At 39.3% G+C, this 21173-nt stretch overlaps 1 protein-coding gene across 2 annotated transcripts in view; it reads right to left on the reverse strand.

Moving 5' to 3' along the window:
• cblb (Cbl proto-oncogene B, E3 ubiquitin protein ligase) overlaps positions 1-21173 on the reverse strand; it is a 60216-nt gene that overhangs the window by 10399 nt on the left and 28644 nt on the right. Inside the window, exons 3-10 of one of the 2 annotated variants that reach the window (XM_065258764.1) lie at positions 20065-20211; positions 12187-12343; positions 10530-10651; positions 6294-6431; positions 3509-3596; positions 3209-3340; positions 746-937; positions 635-676 (exon numbers count right to left, since the gene is read on the reverse strand). In XM_065258764.1, coding sequence (XP_065114836.1) covers positions 635-676; positions 746-937; positions 3209-3340; positions 3509-3596; positions 6294-6431; positions 10530-10651; positions 12187-12343; positions 20065-20211 — 1018 coding nt within the window. The remainder of the gene's footprint in view (positions 1-634; positions 677-745; positions 938-3208; positions 3341-3508; positions 3597-6293; positions 6432-10529; positions 10652-12186; positions 12344-20064; positions 20212-21173) is intronic. The other variant, XM_065258772.1, reaches the window with a different exon arrangement.

Here is a 21173-nt window from a genome sequence, read left to right on the forward strand (position 1 = left end):
AAAAAGGGGCTAATTAAATTTGCTGCAAAAATGGTACGACAAACGAAAAGATGAATAATGTCATTCACAGTATGTGCCCTGAAACATCACACTCACGCTCACACACTAGTAGGCCAATATCCTCTACAAGACAGATCTCAATTTCTTACAAGGGCATAAAGGGAAAAAACTAATATCTTGTATTTATATTTAAAAATCTCCCTGCCATGAGGTGCCCTCTGTTGCTCTTAAAGCACAATTTATTGAGATTTTACTCAGTGGAGTAGTGCAGGTTCATGAGGCAGGTTCAGACAGGTTTGGTTTTCTAATAAAAGAGACTGACATTTCTGCTGGTGGTGAGCGTGAGTCTATAAGGGGGCTATGAGTTCTCACATCAATATAAAATCAGGATATGGGTTTTTTGTACTTGGGTTATAGGATTGACCATAGACTGATAAAAATGAAGTGTGGTGTATTATCTACAGAACAGGTTTGGGCAAAAACAAACTCAGAAAAGTTTCAGTATGCTGACATTAAACCAACATTAAATGATGTGACATATTTCTAATTGAAAATTAATGTCATTTATTGGAGATTGATTTCATTTTGGATGCAAAACACATAATTTCATTTTGATAAAAGGTTCATATTTTACCCTTGGAATATCTTGCACTGATGAATCATACCCATGAATAACCTATAAGAAGAGGAAACTAGTAAATAGGGTCACCTTTAATTTCATAGATATAATGTTTCGTTATTGTACCTTTCTGATATGGTCTATGACCAATGATTCCTCTCTGTCATCATCATCATCCAGGTCCAACATGGGAGAGCTAAAGTGGTCCATCAGGAAACATTTGGACCCTACGTTTCGTGGGTCAAATGGATCCACAATGATAGGCTCCGTCCCTTTGATCTCACACCGACAGAATGGGCAACCCTGACCATCAGAATCCTGTGAAAAAAGAGCAAAGTATAATAATTGGATTTCATTGTAAAAACTCCAAATAATTATATATAAAATGACTTAAAAATAAAGCATAAATGTGATGCTAACAGGGTTTGCATGATTGTATGCAAAAAGTATTTTAAATGTCAAATAAGTGATTAGTATGTGTATCATACATTCTACTTTTTTATGGAGACAAATATTTCAAAATGAATCATCAGTATTTTTTTCAGTCTGTTATGACATCTAACTGTGTTTATATTATAAAATGTAATGTTAACCTTGAGGAACACGCAAGCATTTAAAATACGCTAAACTCCAATTCTAATTTCCTCTTGCCTTTGAATCTGTCTTTTAGAGTTATGCCCAATAAAAATCATTCACAAACATATGCCCACAAATGCTAAAGCACTTATACAAGTACAGAAAATAGCCTGATACTCAAACCAGACACGAGCACGCATGTATGCGCACACACGGACCGTACTGCCTCCGGTGATATTGATCCCAACGGTTCTGGTCTGCTTATTTGTATAACGTTGTAAACACTGACAGGCTGTTGTGGAAATATTCCTCTGCCATGAGGAAGCTCTTACTGGCAGGATCTGTAGGGTCATGCTTGATCACAAACAGCTGGAAAACACATGCTACGCCCCCAATCGAGCACCGAGGTTCACTTTTTCTTTTTAAAAAATAAACTTTTGCCATTTGAGTTTTGGTCTGACGCACAAGCACGGATTCGCATACCAAGCTACTCCATCATATTGCAAAGCTTTGCACCAGCTGACAGCTTACACATGGCAAAATGAAAAACAATCATCTCTCATTTCCTCAATTAAACTCGGAGAAACTGAGTGTGTCAATATTAACAAGAACAAAAGATGATCGTGGCTGCCATCTGGTTGAGGGGTTATGAAAGACATCAAAGTGTCTTTTGAAACCTAATCCTAACGCCCTTAAAAAAAAGAACAAACACTTTTAAACTTACTCCGCATAACATTAAAGCAGAGGGAAGTGAGAGGGATTTCTGCGGGTACCGGACTGAAGACTAGAAATTTGCAAGTGCAGTATCCCTGATGATGTTCATGTCATTTTACATCTATGTTATAAAGATTTAGCCTATGATGACACCTTTCCTACACTCTTTTAACACTATCATGTGTCACAACACAAGTAAACACTTATGTCCAAGTGTATAGTAGGGATTACAAGCAGAGCACACATAACCAAGTAAAAAGAATGATCATGTAGTAATATCATCACTGCTTAACCGTCCTGATAACTTCTGTGTTTATATTAAGTGGCGTCTTTAAATGTCAAAAACGTTGACCTTTAATATTTTAAGCTGTTTTACTTAGGACTGCAGATCTGAGATCGGTGACCTTAGGATGTAGGAAGTAACAAACCTCAATACAGTTTCTCAGAAACGCGGAGGGTGGCTGACCAAACTTTTGCACATCTAAAAACGCTGTGCCCAGCAGAACGCTTCAAAATATTGCCACTTCCTCTTGGCTAAGGTTTTCCTTAAAGAACAACACCACATACACAGGCGCATCTGCTATGGAGGAGGCAACAAAGTTGAACTTCCTGAAGTAGGAGTTTACTGTTAATTTCTCTGACGACTTTCTAAAGATTTTTGGCCGAACGGCCAAACTACCATCATTACACACTACCAACAATTACATACAAATATTAACTCCCAACCTGCCTTCACCTGCCTGTTTTTGTGGCGAATGAACTTCTGTGATCAGGACAACTGCAAGGTTGACAGAAAGATAGAGAGACGGCAGACTGTTCTTCTCTGAGCCATGATGATTATCAGCATTCAGATCATGCCAGACGATTAAAAAACCTTTAACTAGATCCATTAGCTGTGCACTGACCATTACTAAAGCTTGCGATGCAAGGAGTTCCATCTCAGCACATTCATATTTCACACATGGCCGCGCAGCGTGAAATGCTCTCTGTGTGGAGTGATGGCACTTATGTGTAACAATTAGCAGTTTTAGCATTAGCAACCCAGCACAGCGTAACTTCTAAAACTTTGTCAATGTACAAAAATAAGATTATATTAAAGTTTAGAGAAGTCCTTCATAGCCAGCTATATCTAGACCTATTGAATTGGCTTCCCATGTTCCAAAGGGTCAATTCTAAATTTCTGTTGAATCAAAATTTGTTTTCTTTTTCAGATGCTGTTTTTCAAAAAATATATTTTAATTTCAGCTAAAACCAATGTTATGGATTTGGGCCGCCGTTGGTTAATTGGTGCATACATACCTGCCATGATGTCAAACAGGAAGTGCACATGAGGTGTCCACATGGTTCGATCTTTACATCCTTGTCGTTTTCTGCACAGATCTTACATAGCTGAAATGTAGATCCCATTTCGCAATACAACTCGTACTGTTCCTGAAAAAACAGACAACAAAAGATATAAATGCTAAGAGCAAACTGTAAAGCAAAGACCATCAGGTCAACTTTTATCATAAAAAAAGGTTTGTCTATCAGAATCAAGTATTTTATCATGGAACCATCCAATAAAGTCTTACTCAAATAACTCAAACGTCAATCACTAACCTGCGTGACCTTAATATGGTCATGTGGTGTGGGTTCACACAATCCTGTAAGATCTGGATTATAACTGCGACCATCAGGAAACAGATAGCTGTGAAAGACAACAAGGATGAGAGTCGTGCACTGCAAAAAAATTACTTTCTTACTTAATATTTTTGTCTTGTTGCTAGTAAAAAATATAAAAAAATTATTAAATTAAGATGTTTTTTCTTGATGAGCAAAATGACCTAGGAAAATAAGTCTTGTTTTTAGACAAAAAAATATATATAAAATTTAAGCGAATGTGTGCTTAAAACAAGCAAAAAAATCTGCCAATGGAATAAGAAAAATATTATTGAATTACGTGTTTATGAAAAAAGTACACTGCAAAAAAAGATTTTCAAGAAAAAAAAAAAATCTTAGTATTTTTGTCTTATTTTCAGTAAAAATATCTTAAAATTCTTATATTAAGATGCTTTTTCTTGATGAGCAAAATGACCTAAGAAAATAAGTTTAGTTTTTACACAAAAATATGAAATTTAAGTGATTTTGTGCATAAAACAAGCAAAAAAATCTGCTAATGGGGTAAGCAAAAAAATCTTGAACATTTATCTTAAACAATAAATTCAAATAAAAATTTGCTTACCCCATTGGCAGATTTTTCACTTAAATTACATATTTTTGGCCTAAAAACTAGACTTATTTTCTTTTTTTTCTTGATAACCATTTTTTTGCAAAAAAATCTGCAAAATTTTTCTTTATATTTATTGAACTTAGTGTTTAAGAAAAATGTACAAGGTTTTTGCTTAACCCATTGGCAACCGACGTGCAAATCACTTAAATTTGAGTGAATTTTGAGAGAAAACATTTGTCTCTTGAAAATAATTTTTTGCAGTGTGTAAACTTATTTCAAAAAGATATTTCTTATTCCATTTGCAGATTTTTTTTGCTTGTTTTAAGCACTTATTTAGTTTATTTTTTTGTCTAAAAACTAGAATAATTTCCTAGGTCATTTTGGTAATCAAGAAAATACATCTTAGTTTAAGAATTTTTAGATATTTTTACTGAAAACAAGACAAAAATACGAAGAAAGTAAGTAATTTTTTGCAGTGTGGCAGATACTGCATAACATATTTTGTACCCTAAACTAATAGACAGTTAAGCTAACGTGTAATTGCCCTGTTTGGCACGTCCATTAGCTAGCTGTACTGTAAAAATGGGCCACCTCCACAACACGGCCCATCAGACCTAAAGCTAGACAAAGCAAGTGTCATACTGCATTTACAACAGTTATAATGTTTTTATAACATGCGCAAGAATCACACGTCAAAAAATGTTTATGTGTGTGGATTTTGAATGCAATTTATGCTAACTATGTGTTAAATGTCTTTTCCCCTTTTATGCAAAATTCTTCAAAAGAAATTGTTTTGACTGCAGTTTCACAAGTTTATCAGACTGATAAAGCAATCTGTGTGGTACAGCTACAGTATGATATCGTGAGATTGGCATGTGGTGTTAAGTCGTTCAGACGCAGTCACCAAGCCAGTATGAGGTTGTTTAGCGACAGCTGACACAGCAAAAGTGACAACTACACGTGGCTAAACCTACAGCTGATGGCTCAGATTAGACATACCAGTAAGACACATGCCAAAACAAAATAAGAGTGTGGGAATACGTGTTGTTTACAAGAAAATGACAGTTTTACAATATACTGCCCTGACAGGTTGCTTCTGAGAATACTTTTTTTAACAATGCGGTTTATTCTAGGAAAAGTAAAATAAAGGAAGCAGATCTAGACACAGAATGCTGAAACATGGGGCCGAAGTTGCCAGCTATTAAAATATTTACCTCTCCTTGGTTTGTATTAAAAGCACATTTCTGATCAAATGTACAGATCCTAAAAATCTATAAAATATTAAGAGCAGTAGTGTCATGGGAAATGTTTGTCCATAGAGGAAAATTGGCAGGTGAGTGTATGGCAAAATCTTTATGCATCGATTACAAAGTCAAACTTAGGGCGCATGCATGTAATACCTAACTGTACCACTACCACCCACGCTGGTGTGCACTCACATTACACTTTATGATCCGTACCTATGCTTATGTCATTAATTGATGCACTTGTTTTGAAGAAAACTGGTAGATAAACGCAATGGAGTTCATCGTAATTAGAAGTTTATGGCTTATTAGGCGTGTTTGAAATTATGCTCCTAATATGCTTTAAAATCTCTTGCAAGTTTAACATGGTCAAAAAACGATCGTTTGTGCAGCACACATGATTACAAACACAACTCTTTTTGGGGTTGTTTGTGATGCTGTGACACACGGCTGCATGTAATTATGCTGCACATTTCTGAATGTTTTTACAGTTTCAGCAGAAACTTCACACTCTGGTTTGGTTAGCGCTCAAACTCCGCCCCCAAACCAAAGTAAACGTACCTCTGCGTGCGTACTTAGCTAAATGAACCGTACTTTGGTGATCAAACAAAGTCAAACATACTCTGGTATGGTACGGTACACATAGTATACGTAATTTGCTTTTTTAGGACCTGTAACAATTTTAGTTACATCTTTTATGCATTCCTGCTTTCAGTAAAACTGAATGGTGCTAAACTAATTAATTTAAGGTTTTCTTAACAGAAAAAGTGCTAGATAGAATTATACAGAGAAGATCAGGGGACCAAGATCAGAAAGATATGCAAAACAGACTTCAACCCACAATATCTGCATAAACACCATAGCACTAACCAGTAGGCCACAAGCATTAGTTAGTTTAATCTTTTTAAAGATCTTTAAAAACAAGACTCACAAGCCTTCTCGGCATCCATCTATGAGCGCCTGAAACAGTGGCTTGTTATGCGGAATGGTCTGCAGGATGTTGCCGTCGCTGGTGACGTAGCCGATGGCCCACTGGCCTAACCGCGTACAGCTCAGCCTGAATATGTAACTGGGGAAAGAGTGAAAGACAGAAATCAGCATAAAACTCCACTGTAAAACACCACATCAGTCTAACATTTGCTAAAAACAGTCATAAATATGAGGTTACATTGTCATTCTAAAACTATGTGCTTTTAGTTTTCATGTGTTACCATGCTTGGGTTGACAATAGGCTTGATAATGTATTTATTTACTGAAAACAATAGGCTAAGCAAAGCATTTATATAACAGTTTTGAAACCATAACATCAATTCTGAAATAATCACAGGCTTTCGTCAAACAGAAACATAGACACTGAAAAGTTAAACAGAACCATATGGATGAATTTTACGCCTACTTGTCCTTTAACCAAAAAATGCAATGGAGAAAAAGAAAATGCAATGCACATTGTTTGAGTTATTTTAAGAAGCTTCTCTGTTATAAAACTGCCTAGCAACTAATTCATACAGGATTAGGAGATCTGCCTGGTACTAGACTTTTCTATTCAATTCCTGCAGACATCAGGATGGTACAGTGTGGCACCACAGCTGGGTGAGGGGAAAACTGTGGCTGACGGAGGAATAAAGGAACAGTATGCTAAGTGTCTGAACAGGTTTGGTAACATTACAACAGGTTCTATACATTAGTTAATGCATAAGAAATCACGATTTTAAAATGAACAATATTTACAGCAGTTATTAATCTTGTTAATGCAATGCAGTATATGGTTCATGTTACCTTCAAAGCAACACTCCAGCCAAATATCAAAATTACCACATGATTTACTCCCCCTCAAGCAATCCGAAATACACACGTCTGTCCTCTTTCAGAGAAACACATTTGGAGTTATTTTAATAAATGTCATTACTAAACTAACAACTTCTGTAAAGAATGGGTGAATTTTTTAGACTTCAAAGTCAGAGTAATGCACACAGCTCCAAGATGTTAATAAAGTTTTTTGCAGGGAATAGATGTGATTTTTGTAGGGAAAATATTCATATTTTAAACTTTATAAACTATAATAACTAGCTTCCGGTAACTATGCCATATCTTGGACTCTCTCGTGAATCTTGTGATGCAAAGATGCCATTGTTACCAGAAGCTAGTTATTAAAGTTTATTAAGTTTGTCCTACAGATATTTTTCTTACAAAATCGCATTGATTACCACAGAAGACTTTTAACCCCTTGAAGCTGTGTGGATTACCTCTGTGAAGGATGAATGCACTTGTTGGGGGTTTAAAAGCAGAAGTTGCAAGAGCAATGACATTTACTAAAATAACTCCAAATGTGTTCATCTGAAAGATAATGGAATTGCTATCTCGAATTGCTTGAGGGTGAGTAAATCATGGGTTCGTTTTGATATTTGTCTGGAGTATCCTTTTAATGTTAAAAAACATACAGCTTTACCATTTAAACCGTACCGTCTGGGGCATGCAGGGTATGCACGTGCAAATGGGCCCGGGCCAATAGGGGGCCCGGGCCTGGGCCCGCCCCAGCTTTTAATTAAAACTTTTTTGTGATTTCTTATTTCTCCGTAATGTCTAATTTCTCGCATCGCCACGCCCAAAAAAAAAAAAGAAATCACAGTGTGAGAGGTTACTATAGCGGCTATCTACATGAACATTAAGGATGGACAAATATAAACATAAAAGTGGGGCCTTAAAGAGAAAAGAGAAGGCGGAGAAGTTAGTCACAAGTCAAAAACTACCCAAAACATTTTGTTTTTCTTTATTTAAATCTACCCTTTAAAGTAAAAAAGTAAAGTAAAAATATTTGACTACCTTATTAAAAGTATATGTTGTTAACAGACCTGCGGGCCACAGTTAACAGTGCAAACGGGCAAGGTTGGGGGGGGCTTTGGCTTAAGGGGGCTCGTAATTTTTTTTTGCAAATGGGCCCGGGACTGACTTGCTACGTCACTGATTTAAACAGTTCAATATCTAGAAACCCTGGTAGATATATAGTGTAAACTGTGAATGAAAATTTCATCCTGCATGATGTTTACATCAAATTGAAAAATTGAATTGTACTGTACAATACAGTACTGTACAATGTTTGCAACAAAAGTGTCATCAAATGTGATGACCAGTGTTTTTGAGGATATATTTTTAGGACACCTTCAGACTCAATAATCGGGAAAAAGCTTGTTGTTTTTGTTGAATTCCTTGATTACATTAAAGTTGATGTAGCTGTTGGTGTCAGGATGAATGGAGTTTGTGATAAATTTGATTAATCCCATAAAGCTTCACTGTGCTGATGTCACACTGGACACAGCTCTCTATTACACACAGAATGAAACTCATAGTCTCAGCACAATCACTAGCACACTGTCGACCCAACGCTCTGCTTGATAACTTATATCTCTCTATTCTGGTCTTCTATTGCTTCATTAAATCCTCCTTTAATGCAAGTCTTTATATTTGTTTCCGCACATTTAATTACCAAAACCTAAAATGAATGGGAATTATTTAGTACACCCTTTTTTTTTTTAAAGAAAAAATTTGACGTCTCGTTCCTGCCCATTGCACAGTGTGGAACAACCTGTGCTTAACATTTCAATGTTTTTAAAGGTTTTGCTGTTTTGGATATGAACAATGCCAAAAGTGATGCTTGCCTAGCAAGTGCCACTAAAATTGGATTGTTGTTCTTCCCAGAGTAAAAACCATCCACAGCTGCTTATTAAGTCCTCTGGAGGAGGAAAGACACACAGATCCTGGTAGACCTGGACAGATTAAGGGTGTCTGGAGGAGGAACTACAGAATGACTGTAAGCAAGCCAAGTCACAGACACACACAGGCAACTTGTAAGCAGCTTAGAACCGCTGTGACCACTGACCAGCGCATCGTGTGCACAAAATTGGCAATACATATTTGGCCCCGTTTCCAAAAAGACCGATGTGCAAGGACAATTTAGGCCTTTGCTATATTATCATCAGGTTTGTGTGAGGGTTAAGGTTAAGGGTAGGAAACAGAAAATAGCCTGGTGTAAAACAAAGCTGTCCGCCTGCCTATGTATTTTCACACAAATGAGCCTCATCTCTTAATTTAAACAGATATGAATATAACAGCATGATAAAAGCTTACTTTTGCCAGATGACTTGGTAGGAACAAGCTAAGTAAGTTACCCACACATATAAACACAGCCACATGCAAACACATAACTATCAGTTCATCCCCTTGGGTGCTGCTATGACCTGCCCTAACCACACACAGAAACGCACACAGCTGCTGCTTCTCTTTAGTAGCTCGGTATTTGCATGCAGTTCTGCACGACCACCCACTGTCCTCTATTTCCTGCTGCTTGTTTAGCAACATCTCCTTGACTCACACATCATTGTGTGAGCATCGAACACATACAATCACATATCACAGCTCGGGCAGACCCATTTTCATGCTGAAAATCATTTCCAGTAATGTTTCTTATTTTACTGCCTTGCTATTATCTGGCTGTTGTGTTAAACGACTCTAAACAGTCACAGCCTGCTGTGGTTGCCCTATGGTTGCTTCAGCCCAGATGTGACGGTTTTTCTCTAATCAGCTAATCCAAACAGAGTGGATTTAACTACCGCTTATGTCATTGGCCACCAGGGGCGAATGCGGGATGCCCATCTAGCGACTGCCAGAATGTGCAAATGAACACATTCCTTAAAAAAGTCTGTATAATTATGCTGCTGCTTTTATAATACTTCTATTAGACTTCTTCCTGATTCCCTCACCTGTTTGTTCATTGACCCAGGAATCTGAAAGTTTCAGATCCTTGCCCACCCCTGAGCCAGGCAGTTAACCTGAGGTCATTCCTAAAGAGAAAAATCCTTGCAATTACAGCACACTAAGTCGCTTTGGAGGAAGCAGCTTCTGCTAAATGACAAACAAGACGAAAAGGCCAACGAGAGGGCGAGAACAGAAACGCAGACAAAGAGGCACTGTCTGTCTGTGTATCTGAGCCTCCTGTAATGAACTAACATCTCCGCCTCGCCCACTTTCCCAACAGCGGGTCGTCTGCCAGACTATAGCAAAGTGGAGAAAAACAGCTGGCTGGCTCCGTGCAGCGCGCACAGATGGTGCATCTATTATGGCACACGAACACCACGGGTAGCAATAGACACACACACACAAAACTAGTCTGTACCTGCCGGGTTTGTTGATGTACTTCTGTAGACGTGCCTTTACTTCATCGTACGTCAGGAATGCCATATAACCTGGATGCGTGACCGCTAGGAAGTTCCAGTTTCTCAGGATTGAGCCCCATGGCTAAGGGAAGAAAGAAGAGAAAGACAGAGAGAAAGGGTCAGACCACCAAAAATCTACAAGCATCAAGTCTATTATTACTATATATGTACCAGTGGCGAGGCTACATAGTGGCCAGGGTGGCATGGCCCACTCCGATTGATGGCTGGTCCACCCAGTCAGAAGAAACAGAAAAAACATTTTTTAGGGGGGGGGAGCAGCTTCTAAACCTAAAAAATGCTAACATTCAAGCAATTTAAACAAATTGATTGGAAGAACACGCTCAAGTTAGCGCCCAACTGTTGGATAAATGGATAGTCCCCACACTAACTGGATAGTCTCTTGTGGTCGCAAATACTGTACATTGACTCCAGAAAAGTATTTGGACTTTTGTCACACTTAAAATTGTACGAATATCTTTGGATCAGTTTTAGAAATGTCCTTGCTTTCAAATGACCTTTGGTTTTGACATCTGACCTTGGGTTTGACATATCCTAATGTAATGAAACTCATACTTCTTGAGGTAAGATGTCTAAATGCACTGAAGTGAGGGGTTGTATTACTTTTCAATAGACTAAAGATGTACTATATGTTCCTGTCTGAAGTCTTAAATATACTCATCTTGACATACTGTATTAAAGCTAAATAAAAAGCAGCTGGAAGGCTTGATAATAACAATATGTGGAAAACTTTCTGCTGTTTCCTCTTTCTTCATACTGCTACAAGCAGAATGAACTAATTTCCCAAAATTTTGAGTTGTGCTACAAAAAGAAAATGAGCAGGGTGTAGTTTTGTTAGGTTTGGCTATGAGGGGGTCGTAGGCTGTGATTCAGCACAGGAAAGTTACATGAGAACTACCAGTCACAGCAGGAAGTGGGGAACATTATATCTAAAGAAGCACAGTGTGAGATAGAAACTCACATTCATCCTCTCCATCTTGCTCATTGTCTGACTCACAAATCGATGCTAACGTAACAGTGTGGGTCCTTCTGCAGCATTTATGGGAATTCTAGTATTTTGAAGCATAACCTTCCCTTTAAAAGATCGAAGGTGAAATGTAGGCGTTTGCACCTTACACATAATAAATCTTCCGCAAACATGGGTTTGTTAGCATGGCGCTTTTGTGGTTAAGAATAGGTTGTGTTTTTCTAACGAAGGGATTCCTCTGCGTAAAACAAGCCGCCCACTTTCAACACGTTCGCAGAGGTGATCCCCGGCACTGGTGCCTATTTTCCATCCACGCATGGAGATGTGTAATGACTACAAAACTCTGGGAAACCAAGATATTTTTGAGGTTTTCAAACGCGTGAGTGTTGTGGTATTTATGAGCTATCTATGCACAGAGGTTTTTCTTCAGAATGAGTACATCAACCCACAGTGGAGAAAAAGAAAAACAAGGGTGATCCTTGGGTATCGCTTTCATTATTACGATACCTTGTTTTTAAAAAGAAGTTGACATTTTGATATGAGCACGGCTGATGGGGGTTTGCTGATGGTGAGGGGTGATGCTCTGTAAAAAAGTTTCGGCAGGGGTTGTGGGATGCAGGTTCAGGGTGTACCTGAAAAAGACGAGTGAAGATGTCGAACTCGAACACGGAGATGTAGTCGTTGCAGGTGAGGTCGATGGTGGATTTGAGAGCCATGGCCTCCAGCCCGGAGCTGATGGGGTGCACATCGTGAAGGCACTGTCTGAACATCTTCCATGGTACTATTGTTCTGAAACCACACGAATACACACACACACACACACACACACACACAAACAAACAAACACAAACAACAACGTTAGTATTAGGCTAAAGTAAAATCTTTTCAAATGCTCTGGGCTATGAGCATAAAATGTGCTGAATCAGACATCTAACCCTTATCAAGACCATCAGTCGCTGCTTTATCAATTAAAGCAATAAACATATTTTTTTACATTTTTAAAGTGGACATTTCACAAGACTTTTTTAAGATGTAAAGTTTAAGCTCAAAATGTCCTATAGATAATGTATTATAACATGTTAAAATTGCCACTGTGTAGGTGTGAGCAAATGTGTGCCATTTTGGGTGTGTCTGTGTCCTTTAAAATGCAAATGAGCTGATCTTTGCACTAAATGGCAGTGTCGTGGTTGGATAGTGCAAATTAAGGGCTGGTATTAACCCCTTCTGACATCACAGGGGGAGCCAAATTTCAATTACCTATTTTTCACATGCTTGCAGAGAATGGTTTACCAAAACTAAGTTTTTCATGTTTTCTAGGTTCATAGAAGCACTGGGAACCCAATTATAGCACTTAAACATGAAAAAATCAGATTTTCATATATATGAAGGGAATATGTCCCCTTTAATGAAAATGAAATTGTTAAAAAAGTTCAGCAAGTCAATGATTTAATCAAATGTATCATTCATGTCTGTGGGACAAACTTGCACAGTGAAGTTGAAATTAATGGTAATTTGTCTTAACTGAAACCACACATTATTTATCTGTACAGACGCTGCAAAAGCCTCACAAAAAAGTCTCCTTTATGTTTAAACACACAGATAAAACATTTGATAAAATTCACTCTTTTAAATCTACTGCTTTGTCAGCCTGTTTTACTCCATGTCTGTGACTGTACAACTACCTAAAACCTAAAAAATGTGAAGGTCTAGGATAGAGACAAAATGGGAGTTGATGAGTTTTACACCAGAGAAATGTGCCACCCACACTCAGCTGTGACTTCTCGAAGAACAGTTTCATAAACGCCGTCCATTAAAAAAATGAACAAGTTAACACATTCAGACACACTGTAATGTAACCGTGAGAAAACAGCACAAAATGAGTCCACAATGGAGAACTTCTACCCAAAAGCACCATGTTCTCTTTTTGTTTTTTGTTTAACACTCACTTCGGTCTAATGGGCACATTGAGCTGTCATAACATTACTTCAGGTCAGACGAGAAGAAAGACTTGTCACGCTAATAACAGAGTCTCTACTGTTCCTGATTCTGACAGTGTCAGGCAAGCTGAGAGAACATCACCCATCATCTCTGTCGCCCCCGCCAGCTACTGTTCCTCAGGAAGAATGCATTGGCACAGAGACGGGAAACTTTCGGGTTTCACGAGTAGCCCAGGTTTGCCAAGAAGAAAAACTGTTCTGGCTCAACATGAAAGGTATGCGCAATACTATCTTAAGTCATCGTGAGGACAAGAGCCTATTAATCATGATGTTAAAGAAATAAAACATGGCACTCGAATGCCAAGAACAATGACATGGATTATGACAGAGTAGCTGTAGTGAATCGGCTAAGGTGAAACCGATTAAACGGCAGGTTAATAATAAAACACAGACTCTGCTAACTCTTATTAAAGAGGTGAGCAGTTTGCTGGTGTAAGACCTTTCTCTTACACCCATTTACCCAACATATTAAATAAAGGGACTTCAACATTGCTTTCTTTTTGAGTCAACTTCTGGCTCAATGACGTGAGTTTGGGGTGAGGCTACCAGTTTGTCCAAACACAGGCAGATGAGGAAAGGACATTTACATTCTACATTTACATTTATTCATTTCCCAGACAATTTTATCCAAAGCGACTTACAAATGAGGAGCACAATAAAAGGTTTCTTCTCAAGTAGGTTGTAACATGAGAAGTAGACTGCTCATAAAAGTACATGCTAGAATAATGACACTGTACACCTATTTAATTTACATGTATGTCGAAAACATACATACGTATGACCTGACCTGGGAGTTGCTAGATATTAGATACCATAACATGTAAATATCTCTCTGAATAGCACATTCATAATTTCCTCTGAATAGCAATTAACTCATTTTATTACATTATGTATAGCTATGACAAAACACACAGACACGCACAACGCCGCCGAAAGCCTTCATTTACATAAGAACCACACGCGAGCGAGCGAGCGAACAACTGCTCTTTGTAAACCAAATGAAGGGGTTTATCATCTCAGCCCTCAAACTCATCTCTGTCACGCCCTGAGCTCTGAGCGTTATGCGTTTTTCAAATAATTACCCTCCAGTTCAGCAGAGAATTGACCCCTTATTCCAGAAGCAAAACGCTGTTTTGCATATTTATTAATCAGCAACCATAACCAGATACAGTACAGAAGTGCTGACGCATTGCTATGCATGTCGAGAAATGAGGAAACGCGCTCTGCCCTCTGATAAACCTGCTAAATTCCAGTCAACGTGAAAAACAAAATCATCAGTTTTATCCTCATCTGTAAACAGCACGAGAGGTTGTCCTGAAGGGTGTCAATCTTGATAAGGCTGTTCTGCTTTAACAGAAAGCAAATGCATTTGGTGAGTTTAATGAAGGGTAATGGCATTAGGGCATGACTCATAAATTGAGAACGAGAGGAGAGAAGCGAAAAGCTCTAGGTACTGTGAGTGGCAGGTGGATGAAGACAATATCAATATAAAGACTACATGTTTAAGTAAAATTATTAAAATCGCTGACCCCTTAATTTAAGAAAATGTTTTAATGGGTACAGTGCATCTCTGGGGACACAACAAGGACCATAATAAAAGACCTTGTCCTTTCCAACACACAAAGGCATCATGCCACTAACAATAAGTGTATGGGTGGAGAATCAGGCCCGAGACAGTTTAAATTGTGCTCTATACTAGCAAATCTTATATTTAAATCACTTCCGTTACATTAAGGCAGTGGTCTCAAACAGGGGGGCTTCGCTCCCTAGGGGGCCCTGAAACGGTGCCAGGAGGCCCCAGTTTAATGTAATTTTATAAAATACATTAATTTATCATAAATTCTGTCTAATTAAACCTCAGACAAATAAGGCTACTAAAAACAGGACTACATTATATAATTTAATATGTTTTGTTTAATTCAAATTTTAAGTTTTGGGATGTTTTAAGTCAATGGTTCTTAAACTGGTGTCCGGGGCCCCCAGGGGGGCCGCGAGATGGTGCCGGGGGGGCCAGTTTTATAACATTTTACAAAATACATTCATTTATCATGAATTCTGTGTAATTAAACCTAAAAAATAAGGCTAATAACCAACAGCACTACTCTTATCAATGTGAGGTCACAGTGATAAAGCCTCGCCCACTTACAGTCCTGCATTACCATAGTTTCCACCATCAGAGAGTTGTACTCTGTCCACTAGATAATATCGTCTCAGACTGTATTAATCAGATATATTTTAACTGAAAGTGCTCACTGTTTGTTTGTAAGGAAGTAAGGAGCTGTAGCTCATTTGCATTTAAAGGTACAGACATTAAAACAATCCGCTTTTGCTTCCACCCAAATAGGGGTATTTTGGACATGCTATAATAAATGATCTGTGCTGAAACTTCACAGACACACACTGGGCACAACTGAGACTTATATTACACCTTGTAAAAACGCCATAATAGGTGCCCTTTAAAGCATAACACTGCAGAATCAGCGTCTGCTTACAGCTGCTATCCTAACTATGACCACCCAAAATGCCATTGTATGTATTTATGCCTCATGCAAACACTCAAAAAACCTACATTTTTATTTATTTGGTATGTGGTAAACAATTCCAATTTTTGTAGGAAGCAATTGAATGGCTTGGAAACAGCAACTGAAGTCAAAAACTGGCAACACAGTGCCAGCCCCAGGCAATCTGTCAATTTTGTTAGCTTGTGTGATAATCTCCCCCGCTATCAGAGAAAATAAGCGAGTGCAATATTTTAATTCGGTAAACAGATGCTGTCTAAGTAAGACAAAAAACAGACAGCTCAGCTGGTGGCCTCCAGTGTTGCCTCTGGAAACTGTGCTCTTACTGGCCTGCGGCCAATTTTCAAATTTAAACGGGATTTTAAGTCTTGGTGGACAGAAGGGAGTTTAATTAGCTGCGAAATCAAATCCCTTCTCGACACGTCAGTCCGAGAAACAGCAGGCCAGTGCCACCCACAGAAGCAAATCTATATACCAGTATGTCCTTGGTTCTAAGTAGGGTTTGTCTATACATCAGCAGAAGAGGGTAAAGGGCAATGCACTAAACCTTCCTGATGTCTAAGAACTGCAACTGATCTCAGAACAGTGATCAGATTACAAAGAGGAGGAGTGCGGAGGTGAGTTCACATTTATTCCGTTCCCTGGTTACTGTGAGTAAAGGCATTATATTCCATTATCAGAAACGGCGTCACTGATGCATAGAGAAAATGAGAGAAAGAGAGAGTGAGATATGAGAGAGATAGATACAGAGAGAGGGAAAAAGAAAGATAGAGAGATTGGCAGGTGAATTACTGACATGACTGGGCCTGCACGATATTAGGGGAAACTGACATTGTGGTGTTTTGTTTATCTGTGATGTAAAATTGTGATATGAGAAAAACTGGATGACTTCACCAGATGACATTGAAAAGCTCCGTTTGAAAAGATTTAAGTTTTTGGGCGAAAGTTGATTTTTTTCAAGGGCGCCCTTCATATCAAAATTGTATTTGGTATGTCATGTAAACTTATGATTATCATGCGTCATGTCAAAATACGTGCCTGCTGCAGACGCTTCAAAGGGGTTTATTATAAAAGAGACGCTCACGATTGCCAGATACTTGGTTAATCTCATGTGTAATCAGAGTTTAGAGTTAGGGCCGATTCACACCGGCTGCGTGGCGTGTCTGTTGCGCGTCTTTCGCATGTCAGCTGCGTGGCGTTTTCTATGCCCTTGCTTATCAGAAGTGTTTCTGACACAGCGCTGCTGCTGCTAGCCTATGTATGTTTCCTATTGATAAACTGACCTGACGCTTCCAGGACGCTTGCGTGTGGCGTGAAAAATAGGCGTTGGTCCTATTCCTAGGATGCACGCGTCATGCAGGCGGTGTGCACGGTCAAACCTGCTAACATGGGAGCCTAAATAAAAATGGACACGCTCAAGCCACGCATCCGGTGTGAATCGTCTCTTAAGTTAATGTTTTGCGAGTATTTTGTGAACGTCTTGTTTATCAAAAATTCTCGATGCGTGTGCAGCAGGCATGTATTTTGACATCACGCATGATTCATAGGTGTACATGATGCACCGAACACATATTTTGAATTTGCAACCTTTAGAAGAGAAGTCACCGGCTGCCACTGGTCGCACACTGCGATCCTGAAACAACAGATTGTGCAGCCCTAGGTAGCGTGCACACCAAAGATTTAAAACGCATCTGAAAATTCCTGGAGGATGCTGAAGTTTTTTCAGCTGTGCGCCAGTTTTCTTCAGCTGAGCGCTTTGATGTGATACTTCTGCTTTGTTTATCAGTCGTTGTACTATGCGCCAGTTGGCTGTTCTGATATTCGTCCCGCCCCTCCATCACTGTGATTGGACAGCTGTGTGAGAACTGACATCGACAAGCTGAGCTTTTCACCCAAAGTTAAATATTTTAAACTCTCGACCACAGCTTTCAGCGTGGAACAAAAACGCTGGCTTTTTTTAAAAACGCAGCACTTCCATTAGAAACAATTAAAAACATAAGCCGGCCGTGGGAGTAAAAGCTTTGGTGTGCACGCCCCCCTAGACATGACATTCAAATTTTTTTATTAAGCTGTCACATCTGACCACTTGTGCCCATCTCTAAAATCTGTGTGATAGCTAAAATTATGGGGCTCCCTAAAGCCATTGTAGGCCAGCAATCTGGACACACCCCTGTACAAAGTGTCTACAGATTTGTGCTCTAGTGCTCACTTGATTGATGTGTGCTTGCAGGATAAGGATGCTGAGTTTTCCATTTCCCCACACACAGAGAGACCGAAAAAGAGAGAGATAGAAGAGCTAAAGGAAGAGTGCTCTATTTCTCGAATCAATGACTCACACACACTTCCTCCGTACAGAGCGGGAAGTAGACCTTTATAATAATCTATAAAATATCAAGAGCAGTAACAAGATACACACTAGAGACTGCGTCAGTCTTTTCCAGTCTCTCCATCTCCCTCTCTCTTATCCCCGGTGCTTCCTCTACAGCTAATCACACCTGCCCCATTATGAGACCTTCCTGCCCCATCACTGACTGTGTTTCCATGCCTGTGTTTCCTTGAACCTTCAGATTTGCTGGATTCAACAGAAGGTGAAATACGAGACATCCGCAGAGATTTATAATGAATTAAACATTGCCATCTGCAAACGGACAACACCTCATAAAGATACAGAGTCATCAGACAGAATTCATTATTTCTTGAAAGCATTATTTTATCATTTTCTTCCTTATCAGGATTTGAAAATAAAAAGGCCTTTATCATTTAAACAATTTCAAAGATTTTACATTTATGCATCTGGCAAACACTTTTATCCCAAGTAGTGCATTCAAGGTAGACATGATTTTATGAGTTAAAGTCATCCAAACCACATCCAGAGGGGATGTTGTAAATCCAATTCTCTTGAAAATGTCTCAGCCTAAAATAGATTCCTTTTCATTTAAAACGCATGTTATCATGCAAAGTATGCGGTATTGTCAGACTAAGTCTACTAGCATCGTAATGCTTACATCATAACTGTAGCAACCAATGTAGACCCATCAGATATTGATTACACTGTCTGAACAACCGGCTCAAGTTCCTGCAAATGACAGTGCAGACTATCGGTCAAGAAGATCATGTTTTAAAACCAAACTGGATTTGTGTGCAGTGTGAATGAAGCCTTACTGTGCATTCAGACCGCCACCGGCGAGAGCGTCAATAAAAGCTCTGGCTGCCCTGACAACGACGCTAAAGAAAAGTTGTAGTGGATGCTCTGACGCTCGAATGCATTCTCTGAACTCCTCTCAGGCAGAGGTTTCCGCCTTCCGATTGGTTGCCGGTGAACATTTCCGCCTTCCGATTGGTTGCCGCCGAACCGCGTCATAGCGCATTACCATAAAGTTGAGCTGATTTCAACTCTCCTCGACGCTCAAACCGTCCAAAGCTCGCCGCGCCACTGCTCGCCGGAGCTCGCCGCCGGCTCTCATTGAAAATGAATGACTTCCGGCCACTTTGACGCTCTCGCCGGTGGCGGTCTGAATGCACAGTTAGAACACTAAGCAAACTAATAATTTAGTTAATAATTTAAAGTATCTTATAGCATCCACATAATGTACACAGGTATGCACTGGTACACTGTTACGGCCTCAGTCTGTATCTATAAGATCTGACTGTACTGCATAACTTTCCCACAAGTCTAGACTGGTCAAGTCATTTGAGAAATGTCGTATTACAGCATTACCCCTTAATGCTTAGTATTAGCCTAAAACTCTACAAAATCAGTGACCTTCACCTTGTAAATGCTGACTCGAAAGGCATTGTGGTGCCTAATTAGATGGGAAAATGTATGCTGAATCATTGGGGGAGTGCTTCAGCACATGACCAGACAGTTCACCCCACTTAAATGGGGGAGTGAAAAGCATCTCTCCATGCTAAAGCGCTTTAATTGATTGGATCTCTAATGAGGGCCTGGAAAGAGCAGATCTGATATAGCAGAAATGAAAGAAAGTGCTTTTACTTTTCTCCAAAAGATCTTCTCCAGAAATCTGCGGCATCTGCCTTGGTAATCCGGAACGTGTCTCCCTGGAACTGTCCGCCCGGAAAGATGGCTTTGATCTCGGCCAGCATGTGACTGAAGATCAACGAGAGCTTAGTGAGGTTTCGCCTGATAGAGAGGGATAGAAAGAGAAACACCAAGGATCAGTACAGTAAACAGACAAGAAATTTGCAGTCAGTGTGCATTTGGACACAGCAAAGTGAACTCTCAGCTTTTCTATCGAGCCAAGAAAGCAAAGTTTCTTGCCCTTGAGCTTGTCTGTTGCTTTCAAACAGCATGTGGATGTGGTAAAATCTGATGCATGCGGTCTGAAGGGCATGTAGGAGCCGTACCAGAACACAAATTCTTGCTGAGCTCCAACCAAGACAACAGAGACACAATCTGCTCCTGTTGCAGCTGAACACAGCAGGATAAAACTTTTTGGATAAAAATGTCTGCAGAGCAGAAGTATATAGTAACCAGTATAACTTTTATTGAACAACATTTTCAATAGGCCCACTTAATGAGCTACATTATAATTGTACCCATATATGCCACTTAACTAGGTTTGCAATGGCCACAATCATCCCTTGCCATTATTTACAAGATTTACACATACGTACTTTCCACAGTAGTATCTTACCCAAAAAACTAACAAACTGCAGAGATCCAAACATATAATGAATGCTTAATGGAAGGCGTGTCTGAAGCGTGACCAACAGCCAATCACAGTGGCCGCATGGTTTTGCATAAAAGTAATTGTCTGGCTCTGCACTAGGTTATTTGCATAAGGCGATCTTATGAACTGACGCATGCGCTGGCCATGAAAAGTTGAGACATGTTAAACTCCTGCCGCGAACAACGGCAGTGACGTGACTCCGACTGATCTACAATTCAGTTCGGAAAAAGCATGACATCACCCATAGAAAGTAAATGAGAAGCGTTAACGCTTACACCCCATGTGAGTGTACCGTTTCCCCAATTTCTTCCCCTCCACATTCCCTTTGGATTAGAGCGAGCTGATAACCCACCTTTCATAAGAACCTTTCAGGTGGCACTCAATTACACCAGGCCACTCAGCCTAAAGGAGG

Source organism: Paramisgurnus dabryanus, chromosome 10 (genome assembly GCF_030506205.2).
Source record: "Paramisgurnus dabryanus chromosome 10, PD_genome_1.1, whole genome shotgun sequence".
Classification (NCBI taxonomy): domain Eukaryota; kingdom Metazoa; phylum Chordata; class Actinopteri; order Cypriniformes; family Cobitidae; genus Paramisgurnus; species Paramisgurnus dabryanus.